This window comes from Cardiocondyla obscurior, linkage group LG06 (assembly GCF_019399895.1).
Source record: "Cardiocondyla obscurior isolate alpha-2009 linkage group LG06, Cobs3.1, whole genome shotgun sequence".
NCBI lineage: Eukaryota > Metazoa > Arthropoda > Insecta > Hymenoptera > Formicidae > Cardiocondyla > Cardiocondyla obscurior.
In genome coordinates this window covers 1,585,488-1,599,357 of record NC_091869.1, presented here as the reverse complement: position 1 = coordinate 1,599,357, position 13,870 = coordinate 1,585,488, and the positions used below count along the sequence as shown (strand labels likewise).

The 13,870-nt window shown below is 39.1% G+C and overlaps 1 protein-coding gene across 2 annotated transcripts in view; it reads left to right on the top strand.

The window, feature by feature from the left end:
* Positions 1-13,870, top strand: part of Pi3k21b (phosphatidylinositol 3-kinase regulatory subunit alpha) — a 58,383-nt gene that overhangs the window by 817 nt on the left and 43,696 nt on the right. For both annotated transcript variants that reach the window (XM_070657413.1, XM_070657414.1), the window contains exons 2-5: positions 318-1,109; positions 1,244-1,357; positions 1,461-1,550; positions 1,781-1,828. In XM_070657413.1, the coding sequence (XP_070513514.1) occupies positions 1,273-1,357; positions 1,461-1,550; positions 1,781-1,828 (223 nt within the window). In that variant the 5' untranslated portion in view covers positions 318-1,109; positions 1,244-1,272. The remainder of the gene's footprint in view (positions 1-317; positions 1,110-1,243; positions 1,358-1,460; positions 1,551-1,780; positions 1,829-13,870) is intronic.

Below are 13,870 nucleotides of genomic sequence, written 5' to 3'. Positions count from 1 at the left end.
ATAGAATGTTTGATTATAAATAATATCTCTTACTTGCTTATTTTTAATTAGAAGAGTTAATTTTTGCACCATTTGTATTATATCTATAAAATGAATATGTTTTTTCACATTATCTTTGTATAATATTATACATAGGTATGTAATTTTGCTTAAAACATTGAACTGATTCCATTCATTGAAAAAAAAATTATATATTTAAGCTCCAAGTTTTAAAATTAAAGATAAATAATATTTAATAACTAATAGTTAATTACAATGTAAAAATAATTGTTTGATTGACAATTTGAATGTAATTTTATATTATTTGTGCATTTCAGAGATCACAGATCATAAGCTGGTTGCAGTATCTTGGATATGAAACGTAGAAATAGTGAAATAAAAGAAGAACAACACTCGAAGAGTGGATGCCCACGGAAGAAATGCAAAGGGGAATGATAAAAATTATAATGCATTGCATAGTCATGCATGAATAATTATTACATAGTGTTCATATTATCTTACTGTAGAAGAGTTCGGCATATTGAATGAGCTGACTGTTGTCAAAAACATCATTGTCATACTGCATCTCACATATTTTATGTACAGCGATAAAGATAATTTTTAAAAGAATATAATATTGTATAAGGGTTCAGAAGTAGCTTTTTTAATACAAAGAGTAAATCATTATTTTTAATAATTAGAAGTAAATGTGTGAGAATCAAATCATATGTGCCCAATAGCGAGATAAGCTACATCGACGATTGCGCAAAATTTGGCTTTCCTAAATAACGCTCAAATAGCCAGAAATAATTGGGAATTAAATAAGAATCTCTTCTGACATGATTTAAGTCAAGAGATAATAGAAATGCTTTGAATCTCCCTGAGGAGGATGTGTAAGAATCGAGAAAGATTATGCCCTGTGATTGTAGTATCTCACGAGATTGTTTATGTTCGCTGCATGCCATGTGTGATTGATAAACGGCCAAGATCACGCAAGCTTTTCTATGGAGACGATCTGCTAATGTGATTGTTTCATCGACGCGTATCTAGTAACGCACTACTTTCACGATAATTAAACACCAGTGTCGTCTCGCGCGACTCGAGAAGCAAGCAAGAAGACTTTGTACCTGGTATGAAAACATTCTTGACATAAATTAACTGAAAACATATAATATTAACTTGTAGTATCAGTAATTTTTATTGATCTTTTCTTAATTATTTGTTTATTAATTTATGTTTATTATATTTGTATGATTTTATTCAGACACGAAGGGTACAATCGACGAAGTCCTAATGCTGAAAGGAAGCTTGTCGCCGTATCTCGACACTCACAATGAAGAAGAGTCGTCTTATGTAACGCTCAGCAATGGGCCGTATGGTAAATATTAACACCGTGCTGTACATGGACACGATATCACGCGTTACTTTTATAACATAGTGTATTAGATTAATCTGTTTGTTAATTTATTTTCTTGTTACAGCGTACGTAGCGGATTCCACGAGCACGGAACATAACTACAATCACGTTCTTGTAGATGTCTACTTCGTAACGCCCATCCTTTGCAAGCATTGTAAGTTATCGCTAATTCAAAATCATATAAATTAATTACTTTTATATGACTCGTAATTATTTACAATCAATTAAAGTAATATCAACGTAAAAGTATTATTAAAATAAATTTTCTCAGTCAGTTATTCTGTTTTTCCTATTGATTTATACTTTTTATCGAATAATTGCAAATGTAATTAGAAAATCTTACTTAGTGCAAAATATATACTAATATTTAAATTTATTCCATAGGTGAAGATTATATCTGGGGCACTGGAAAAGTGGGAGTCAAATGCAAAGGTAAGACATTTTATTACATTCGTATAATCAAATGTAATATTGAGGCATTATTTTTCTCATTTGTGTCAGACATATTGTTGTATTTCGTATGACGCAGAGCGTGACGCACCTTTGACCCGCTTTGGTGGCATATTTGCATGATAAATCCAAAGATAGATTAAGTTTCTTTCATTCCGAAAATAGTCTAACAAATATTCCAAAGTCTATGTATTCGGTTTTCACACGTGGGTGGGTAAATCAAATATGATTTATAAACTTTATATATCTGTAGTCGTTTAAGCTACGCTTTCTACGTTAACGGAAGCGATAACATATTTTTTTTTTTCTTTTTTAATGAGAGACGCGTTTTAGTAAACGGTAACGACAGTGTCTTAGCCGTCTGGGACTCATAATACGTGGCATTGTAACACTTGCGAGAACAAGCTAGGGCAGTCGTTCAAGTGAACACCCGTTAGATCGCGGCGCACCCCTTGCGCCGAGATCAACGCGTGTTGATCGTCGATCCTCGCGTGGATCACCGTCGAGGGCGGCACCGTAGCATAGTAACACGCCGGCCGATTTCAAGTGCGGCGCGCTATCACGTCCCCCTTCACCTTCGTCGTGCCGCCGCCATCACCACCACTGCCGGTTTTTCTCCCGAAACTCCGCGGCCCTCTCCGGCCTCTCTGGTCTCTCGACAATCCCTCTTCGCGACATCGTACGAGCCAGGACCGTATCTAATCGTGGCAACAGTTTCCAGCTCGACCGCAAGTATTTTAATTCGAGAAAATCGATGGCTTTCCGCGCGCAAAAAATGGCGAGCATTGCAACGTAAAATTTACCCCGCGGCATAATTACGTAGAAAGAGATAATCGAACGGAAATACATGGAAATAGATGCGCAACAAATACGTAATTCGACGATATCGTAAAAAGCTATATTTGAACATTCTCAATTACAATAATTGTCCGACGCTATCTTAACGGGTTAGACCTTAAAAGGTAGTTCTATTATTTATGCAAATTTATATTTATCTAATACATCGTTTCTGCATTTAATACCTTCGCGGAGTATACCATCGTACATATACAATTGCTTTGAAACACTACAGTAAGAATTAATATGTTCTCGGTGTTACAATATTTTAGACTTCTGCGGTCTAATATAATTGATATCATCGGATTACGAAGTACGGTAATTAAAAATAGAATTTTAATTCATTAATTACCGACCGTGCAGATGTTATTTCCATATTTTATACATAATCGTCTGAATTCTGGGTGAATTGTCGCGTATTTTGCGCCAGACTCTTTTTTTTTTTTTTTTTATAATTGATTTGATTTTAATTAAATTCTCTTTGTCCGATTAAATACCACAAAACACAGAGCGTAATTCTTATAAGAATTCGAAGGTACTCACATTCGACGACAAGATATTCGCTTTTGCGTATCGAGACGTGAGAAATATACGCGAGCGAAAAGGAATACCATACTTGTTAAAGCGACAACCGTTTTGATAAACGTGAGCGTCGTTACATTGATGAGCTTTGCTCGCGCGGTGTCGAGTGTAATGGCATTTACATTTATTCGTACGCCACAAAATCAACTTTATGAGTCATATGTCACGATTTTAACTCGCACCGGTCAGATTATCGGTGCCTGCCACGGCGAACCGATGACAAAAGTCGTTTGCAAGTGCGTCGCGAGATACGATGAAAATACCTCGCGATAAAATGCAAAATATCACTTACACGGTATGCGGAATATGCATTCGCCCGACGCTCCTGCCTTAAAAAGGAGCGCATTTGCTTCTGCTTTCGGTCAAGAACGGTCTTTTATCCGCGCTGTTCTCTTATCGCAATTTTTTTTTTTTTTTTTTTTTTTTTTCCTTTTTCGACGATGGTTCTCCACTTGACGTGCCGCCCTTCACGTGTAAGCGAACTCGCATTGCAATTAGATCGAGTAGAGGCCTGCGCCACGTGACGATTATAATGCCCGATATCGTTGGCGAACCGAATGACTACTTCGTTCAATTTGAATTGCCGTTCAACTGATCGCAACTCGCCTGACACTATCTGCCGCGCGATCCCGTAATTTGTTACGAAATAATTATTTCGGTTGTTTCACTTCACCGTGAAACGCCCAGATTTTGACGGACCGGTTTAGAGTTCTTCAGAGAGGAATATCATTCGCTATCTCGCCCTTCGGGATAATTAAGATCTCAAAGAAGTTTATCGGAGTAAAGACGATTTGAGTTGAGGGCTTAGAATCACATATAAATACGGAATTCCCGAACGATCGTTCGTCGTTTCTGCAATTTGCGTGAACCACCGACGTAGCTCCCTAACGACACATGATAATTCATCTCTTAAGGTCTTAGATACATCGCGCGTGCATGTCGAGGCCTTGCCTACGTTTTTCCGATATTTAAACGCGACAAGCCTACTTTGGTGGAGCTATTTCTAAAAATACTGCGGAAACCGGCGCGATCCGGTTTTTGGAAGCCCCGAGTGGCTGATCCGCGAGGCCAGCTTCGTTCGTGCTTCTCGTCGCAAAAATCGCCGCGCGACATGTAACTTGGTCCGCGATCAGTAACTTTACGCAGTCCGTGTGTTTTACTCTTCTCAAGGAGACGTTACGAGTGCGGTCGTTTAGCTCGCGAAGGAGCAGCGTTTGGCACGTAGTAATCCTTAAAAATCGGTGCTTACGATTGTGAAAAGCTGTGAAAGAACGAGCGGTCGCCGCGAGCAAGAAACACGTTTGCACGCCCACGACTTTGCATTCGCATCGCCCGACGAATTGATGAGCTGCCTGTCGAACGCTGCGAAATTCAATCTGTTTTTTCGGAACAATGCGTCACCAAAGGTGGACTCGGCCCCCGCTTCTCCTTTTTTATTTTTGATAACGTGTCTTCTTTACAACTAACGGCACGTTCGATCCCGAGCTGGCGCGGCGGAAGTACCGCGAGATAAAATATTAATCGATTGAGTAATTAAGCGCTGCCGTTGCGTTGCGCTTAAGGAAATAATTGGTCACTTTTGCCCGCGCGCGTCTCGATGAATTTTCGGCGTGCAAACACATTTCACGAGGGCACGCTTCTTGCCAAATTGCGATCAGCTGCTTCGACATAAATCTCTAACCGGTGTCAACGGAATACCTTCGCGAAATAAACACGCATGGGAGATACGGAATGCCGGGGAGACGGAGGAGAAGAATTTATCACGCGTTCTGGGGTAAATCCCATAAGTGCATTAAAACGTGGAACGAGTCCGCACTCGGGAAAAATTGCGGAGCAGAGACGGAATTGCGTGGACCGCGGGTACGCATTACATTTTACCACTCATGAATTATATGATGTCTCTCTCTCTCTCTCTCTCTCTTTTTCTCTCTCTCTGTCGGATTTTTGTTCCGCGCAAACATAAATTTTTCTAATTAAATTTTCGAACATGAATTATCCATAATATAAATCCTTTGTAATAAGTATCTGCAAACATGCATTTTGTTACTTTATTATTTTTGTTTGCAAATCTTTAAAATTTAAATCAAAATTTACGAGTTTAATTGCATGTTATATTAATATAGATTCATTAAAAAATATATTTTTCTAACAGTTGATTTTGGAGCAACAAAAAAAAAAATTTCTCTTTCATGAAGCTCGTTATCTTCGTATCGGTTTGCGGTTCGTACAGCCGAGGGTGCATCGCGATGCATCGACAACTCTGTCAGTTTCTGGTAATAAGGCTAAAAAAAATTGAAAAAAAAATCGTGGGTCCGCGATGCGCTTCGCTTCCTCGGCGCACGGAGCTGTTTCGAAGGACAATCGAACGGGGTCAAAAGTCCTCGCGTTGCTACGTGAAACGTTACGAGAAGCCATGGAAACGAGCAGGCCGCGCAAGCGCTTCGCATTTTCTCTCCCCGCATATCCCCTCGGTGGTCCTCTCCTCTCTTTCGATTTTCCGCGATTTCCGGCTGAGCAAGTCGCGAGTTTTTCCCACTTCTCGGCCTTTCAACATCGAAATCTGATTGCTTCTCGTCCCGATGCATAACGCACCTCGCGCATACCTGATATTTCACACGTACTCAACGAGCGTTAATTTGCGTTAATCTCTCATCGCGATGGCCTCGACGCATTATTTCTAATTTACGGAAACGTTACTCTCCAGATTTGTAAAATATTTTGCGTTAAAAAAAAATTTACGATTTCTATGTTTCATGGTTTACGACTTTCGTGTCTAAGGAGGCCGCGTTTTAACTGCGTGTACGCTAAATGATAGTAAGAATATCAATAAATAAATCAATAGGGAAATATCGTGTCAGCGGGTAATGCATCGTTAACCTCTCAAGGGTGCATGTGCAACGATGCAGGTGAAAATGACGATGTTGTAACAATCACGATTGTTGACCGCTACGAAGGAACAAAAATCGTGTTCTTGACTCGCCACGAGAGTTTCTCATTGCTTGTTCAATAATGCAATCTACGTTTTTTCCCTGTTTTTTTTTTGGTCAATTTAAATTAGTTTATTTTATTATATATTAATTCACTTTGAATTAATTTTCTCTCTCATCTGATTATCGAAATAATTAAAAATGATTTCTCTTGTATCTCATATATTTTTACATACAACAAAGGGGAGATAAAAATATTGAAAGAGTGATATATTTCTCACGTCAGTTAATTAAAAAAAGAAAACGTCGAACCGTTTCAACGTTTACGTACGTTATATCCGATATCGAAGTACGACTACAGTGAATATTTTAATTATTATCATTATTAATATTATTGAACGTGCAAACGAGTAAAATAGCATTTTAAGTGCCTCGGCGAATTATATATTTTCGCCACGTGACGATCGGGGATTACAACGTGCGGGAAGATGTTTGTTCGCTCGCTCGTGTCTGCGATAGTGATCGATCGGATCGACAGAACGCCACGCGATGAATATTAGGTCAAACAGCGCGCGAGCTAAGTTCACCACTCGACTCGGCTAAAAATGGTGCCGCTGTTCATTGACTTCAAGGATGACTTCAATCAATTATTTGCGACTAGGCGTAGTGGCGTAGTTCTACGGCGGGCCGCGTTACAAAGTCGATACCTGCACTCGTAAACCTTAATCCTTCACGCTGTTGTCTCTGATGTATCGGTCACGCTACATTTCGCCGTTCGCGTGCGATAGATTGCGTGCAACGATGTGTAGCCTGTCATTGCATCCTATCTGTAGATATCAGATTGCGCTCTTTGATCATTATTCATTACCAAGTGACAGTGAAAACTTATCGTTCTTATGTCAAACGACTTTTCCGCGGTCTTTCTCTTTTTCCCTCCACTCCTCCCTTTGTTCTCTCTCTCTCTATCTTTTTTGTGTAATTTTTGTTTAAAAAGACAGTCTATTAAATTTTTTTAATATTTAAAAATATATTCCTTTTCTGTTTAAAATTCAGCATTTTAAAATACATATTAATATAATATGTTAAAACTTAGTTTACTGTGCATAAAAGTTCATGTATTTTGTCTTTGTTATGAAAATATGTCATAACGCAGTTATAAAAAAACAACTGCGTTATGAAGCTATTCAAGAGAGTCTAGAGTCTAGAGCGATGAATATATATAAAAAAAAGTAATTTACTGAATATCTTAACGTTATTATAACAAAAATCTTCTCTGTAGGTTACATCTATATTTTATAAAAATAATTTGTGAGGCGTATATAAGAAATCTAGTATTTTTTTTAGTATTGGATTTTTAGCGCATAAACTCTTGAACCTTCAAGTACCTTTGTTGTTTTAGGCCCATTATTTTTTGTGTTTTGTGCTTTTTCATCTGCCGGAAAAGAAACGATAAGAAAAAAAAAGACTAGTATGCGAGCGTTAGCGCAGATTTACTGCGAAATTAGTTAATATCCGTTTTATCTCCCTGACTGACTTCCGCGTTTGTCGTATCCGCGGCGCATCGCCGCACTTCATTTCGCACGCTCGATAGCTTTTTGATCGCTGATTGGCAGTACCTGCAGTCTATGGCCTTAATCGACCGATTTCCAACGACAAAACCTTTCTCTTCTGCACCATTTGTACGATTTACTGTTGCGCTCCGGACCGCGCAATTATCGCCAGCCCTGCCTGAAAATCGTTTTGTCCCGCCCGCGTACACGAGTGCACCGTAATCACGTTGAGGACTTTATTTCCCTGACAAATTTTTCGAACCGCAAAAAATAAAGATGCCCGTTTCAATCAAACGCATTTGATTAAATTAAAATTTACGAGAACCTACTAATTCTCGCGCGCATCAAAGTCAAATCGGAATTATAAATTGACTCTCTTTTTATTCTTTTTATATCAGGCTGTTTCTGTTTGCGATACTCGATCATTCACGACGATAATTGTGCGATAACAAAAAGAAACAGTAAAATTAATTAAGAGCGTGATTGTATCAAATTTCTTAATAGGTTGATTATTTTATATTGATTGTTATATAGAAAAGAGAGAGAGAGAGAGAGAGAGAGGGGGATTATTCTACATGCTTTTTTAGTAATTATTTACGCGATTAGTAGTCGCACCGTGATACAATTGTTTATAAGTGAATGCTTCAATTAGGAATGGTCTGCTTTATTTGCGGATCAAATTCTAACGTTAACTGTTAGACTTTTTCCTTGAGCACGCGACGCGTTTGTTTCACTTTACTTCTCTCGATAGCCTTTTGATAGCTGCTTGACATTGTCTGCAAACTATGGCTCCAATCGATCTACTCGAAACGACAAATTTTCTTCTTCCGCAGCGATTCGCCATCGCAATTAACAATAAGTGCTCCCACTGTCCTTATTTTTTACTGATATAGATTCGGAAAAATTGCAAATCGTTAATCTCTACACGTGGAAGAAGGAAAATGTTTAGGGACCTGGACGTTATCGTATCTTCAAACGATAATCGTGTAAAGCGTACTCGAGACTCGTATAAGTAACATAAAGATGGTTCGTAGGTAATACGACCTCGCAGATTTTGATGCGAACTTTTCGGTAGATCTGCCGGAACGTTCACTCGACTTTCTATCGATCTTCGGCAACCGCGTCCCCCGCGCCCGGCAATCTCGATGCATCGCTGCACTTCACTGCACATATCTCGTGTGATAGTCTTTTGATAGCAGGGCCTGTAGTCTATGGCCTTAATCGAGCAATTCGAGACGACCGGTCTCAAATCCTCTCCGTCTCTCTTTCTCTCTCTCTCGGTTTATGCAACCGGCACATGTTGCACTTTAGCCCGTGTCGGTGCGAATCGGGATGCGGCGCGATCTCGGGGGCTACTGCTCTCCCGTTGCACGAGCCACGGAGCAACGTCGTTTACGATCGACGTAACTCGAACTCTGAGAATTCAGGGATGTTAAAACGCGAGCGATAAAGTTCAAGAATTTTATTAGCGAGGAACGTGGACGAAATTGTGGGAGAAGAATTCAAATATCTCCAAGTGCCCTTTAAGGAGCGCGGTTTCACATGGTTTATACGACTACGAATGTACTGTCCCGAAAAAGTTAAAGACCTCAAAATTCAACCTGTCAAACTATAAAGGAGTCTTCAAGTACGGCGGAAGTTTTCGTGCTCTCAGATTCGTGCAAAATTTCTTCATAAATTCTTTTATATTTTTTTTATTATTAATCGTGAATACGTGCCATTTTTGTACGACGCTAACACGTACACCGAAAGGCAGATATAGCGTTTTCTGCGGCGAACACACGTAATCCTAGGCGGCAGAGACAAGGGATGAGAGAACGGGGAGAAATCAGTCATCGGCAATCCGGCCGGCGCGGTACATACATGCGGTACATGTGAAACTCGGCGCATACGTCGTTAAAGTCACGTTCGCTATCTGCCGTTGCCATATCTGCCTTTCAGCGTACAGAGACGTGGACGTTCAAACATTACTTCACGTTCGAATGCACGACGAAAATAACATTATAACTTGGCAAAAAGATCAAGTTACCTAACGATATTTTTTTAATCGTTCGGTCACTGGCGCGGGCCTCTACGGGTCCAAAATTGCGCCTCTTCTTTCGCGACGCGATATTACCTTTGCCGCCAGTCACCGTGGCATTCGTGCCGAAAAGGGAGCAGTGGGCCGAGATCTGTCGGCGGATTCGCAAGTCACGCGGCTTAATGCCTCGCGGAGATATCCCGACGTCATCTTGTCGGCCGCGCGAATAAAAGCGACGGAAAAATGCACAAGCCTGACGTAATTCACCGTGCACGCTGCCGTGTTCTAGAGGAGCGGACTAATTAGACGTTGCTGACTGTAATGAGGAGTCCCTTGCCGCCCACGAGAATCGCTCTTACATGAACGATGTACGCAAATCGCTGCGAATTGACGGAGAAAAATTGCCGGCTAATCTCTTGACGAAAGCGACATTGAAACGACTTGGGTCGGGACGCGTATCGAGAAATAAAGTATTTTATTAAGCGAACTCCCCTTCTGCATCTATTGCAGAAACGATTCGACATAATTTTTAGCTCGAAAATGTATTGGAATTTTTTTTTTTTAAGTTTTTATTATGATTTGTTTCGTTATAAACATGAAATATAGCACTTTGTCGTCGTGTGAGTACCGTATATATAATACTTATGATTTTATCTGTATGAAGACACGATATCTCAATCTTGTTCTCTTCTGGATACATTATCAATCTTAATCAGTTTAAGTATGTCTTCATTTTAATAATTTAAAGACCCGGAAAAATGGAGATACCTACCTTTGCAAATTTTTATCTACGAATAAATGATAAATGTCGCGATATTGATTTATTGTTTGTTCGTAGATAAAAGATAACGTATCGAATGATTTTAATCGTTTTTTTTTTTTTTTTCTTTTTTTTTACAACGTGATAATGAAATTGTTATATATAAGCATGTCTTAATCTTATCTGCGTATAGAAATAGAATATCTCCTTTAATTTTATCCGCGTAACGTCTTAACAACACTAGCGTCTGCGATGATCTACGATGGAGCCGTGAGGTGGAATTATTTTGGGAAAGATCGAAGATCGCGCAGCACTTTTTCATTTTTATCGCGACAAGGGGGAGATCTGCATTGCGACACTGTCTCTCCTGCTCTTTTTGGAAGCTCAGCCGGCATCCTCGTTTATCCGATTCCAACCCGATGATCTATGCGCCATAACTCCGGCTACCTCACCCTTTTCGAGGGCTGATGTGCGTATGGATCATCCGGATTGGAAAAACTGGGATACGTACGGATCGAAAAATCGAGTAATCTAAATTTACGGACAAAATGCTATCTAAGTAATAACCAGAATCTCGCGTAATCGCGTGGAAGCGAAGTGTACTCAGCGCGATGCACATAAAGAGTTTTTGTTTTCCGTTTGATTAAACAAAAATTGAACATTTTTTTTTTTCCAGAAGTAAGTTCGCGCCTGTATTAAAATCGAATCAATCACTAAACTCGAAACAATGATAAAGCCATCACGAAGTCTTGATCGTTAAATCCACCCGTGTAAAATCCCCAATTATACCCCTATCCCCAGTCGCGCCGCTCTCTCTAATCGATATTAGAGAACCGCTCCTGAAATTCTCTCAACGCGCTACCGCGCTCGGCGCGCTCAAGTGTCGGCCTTGGCCGGCTGCTGCGCTCAAGGATTTCGCGTCCTGGGCGCCGATGACGTCGGCCGTTGTTCAAGGGTCGGAAAACTCGGAAATGAATCGCATGGTAGGGGAAACGAGGTCCGTGTCGACGTGCACGTAACCCGCCGACGCACGTATAGTCGCGCTATGCAATCTGTCTCGGACATTCGCGTATATCTTTTGGGATATCGATCATATGACGAGATCTTCTTTCCTGATGTGTTATATATATGTATATTTTTTTTTTCTTTATTTTCTTAAGCTTCTCGATTACCCGAGATATTATCGTTGATACTGTTAATGCAATATCGCGTGTTTTATTGGCTATCTGTAATTAGCTGCCTTACGTAAACGCGAGACTTGCAAATTTAATACCACACCAGACGTATTGGCACGAGTTTCTTTATAAGTATAATATATATTGTAATATTTTTCTGTTACCCGACGCAATTGACGTTCTTTCTGACGTAGCCTCTGTTGCGCTACTTGCGCGATATTTATCGTCGAAGGCGCGTTTTGTCCTCGGGACGCGTCCGTTCGGTGACACTTTGTGTAACTCGTCGTCATGCACGCTCATACGTGCACTGCCGCTCGTATGCAAGCTCGGTATCAGGTCGGTCGATTAAACTAAAATTAACTCGCTCGGTTCGCGCGAGCGAGTTCCCTCTTTCGAAACACGTTCGAGAACCGCGTTCACGTTCATATATCCTTATTTCGTCCTAATACTGCTTCTGAGAAATTTATTTATCTTACATTAGAAGTGTCTTATCGAAACATTTCTTTGACCGGAAATTCTTTTATCGTTAGTAATTTTTTTCAATCAACATTTATGTATATTAATTCCTGTTAATCGATAGTTTCTTTTTAAATTACAATATTTATATATTTATAAGCGCATAATTTCGCAGATACTTGAAAGCGTTTGTCTTGAATTAATTTTCAATGTTCATTTAAGAATATATTTTTATCTGATTAATAATGCAAGATAATCAGTCCGGACTGTATTTCATCCTTCGACATCTGTCGATAAATGCGTATCTTTGGTTTCCCTGAGGCGCTATTTTGTGAATCAATTTTATTCCTGTGTCTAAGAACGTATTTCAGTTATCAGCTCTCTTAAGTTTCTCGAACAAGAAAAATGACTAATATCGATTTAATAGTTTTCTATCCTGATGTTCTAATCTTTTAAACGTTTTATAATTACTACTACGGATTTTATTTTATTTTTTTTTTATTTCATAAAATGCATTGCCTAATGATTAATTTTTTGTCATTTTCTTATATAATTGCTTATATAACACGGTGATCTGGACAACGCTTCTATCGTCGATTTGAATTCACGTGATACATAATGACACCTAAATATACGCGTTGCTTAAAGATAAGCATTTAAACACATATGAAGTGTAATAGACTTATAACTTTTTTCACGCTTAAACAGAGTTTTCAGTTTTTTGAAGATATTATTTTAAATTACGCAAATTAAATTTTCATGTCAGCTTTTTCAATAAATTTTCATCAAACGTGTTATGTACGCAGTTTTTTTTTTTTTTTTTTTTTTTAATAATACTACATGTTAAAATATATATTATGTACAGAAAAAGACTTTGTAAAGAAGTATGAAATTTTGTTAGGTAGATCGATTATCTCGGTTAGTAACGAGTAGTTTATATTTCACCATGGAGAAATTAATAAATTTCGATCAGCTCGTAAATTTGATTAGTGTCCAAATTTGATTATCGTCTTGCTCGACTGCAATGCCGGTGCATTCTCGAATATACATATTTTATTTAGCCGCTGCGGTACCTTTCTATTCGGCCGTGTTTAAAAATTTTATTTAGGTACCACGATTTATCGTTAGCTGCACAAATTTTTTAACGTCATAAATGAAGGTTGAAAAACTATAAATATTTAATACAGACTAGAAGAAACCACCCGCGGGCCACACGCGCGCTATTTTTAAGGGATCCCAATTATAAACTACGAAAAAAAAAAAATTATGTGACTTACCAATCTGCATGAGCTTCAGCGGAGTTGTAAAATTCTGCAGTTGTCTGTAACATAAAAAGGAAAATATTAATGTAGAGATTATATCATTTAATAAAGTAAAAAAAAAGATACAAATTTTTTTTAATAAAGATTTAATTAAAAAAAAATTTATGCTCACCTAAAAGTTGCTCCGCCGATGTATGATGCCCCCCGGGCCTGCTCCTCCTCTCAGATAGGACGTGACGAGCCATCCTTCCGCGCACTGGACACTCGCGAACGCACTCCCGTAAAAAGATAATCGTGATAAAGACGCCCGATAACTAACGGAACTCCCGAAACGACCGACGAACCGGCTGCGACACGTGCTCTTCTCACACGGAGTATCGTACGTACTCTCCTCACACGAAGGATGGAGAGGAGAAGATAGTTCTCGTACCGGGCGGTTTTCGTTGTACGCAATA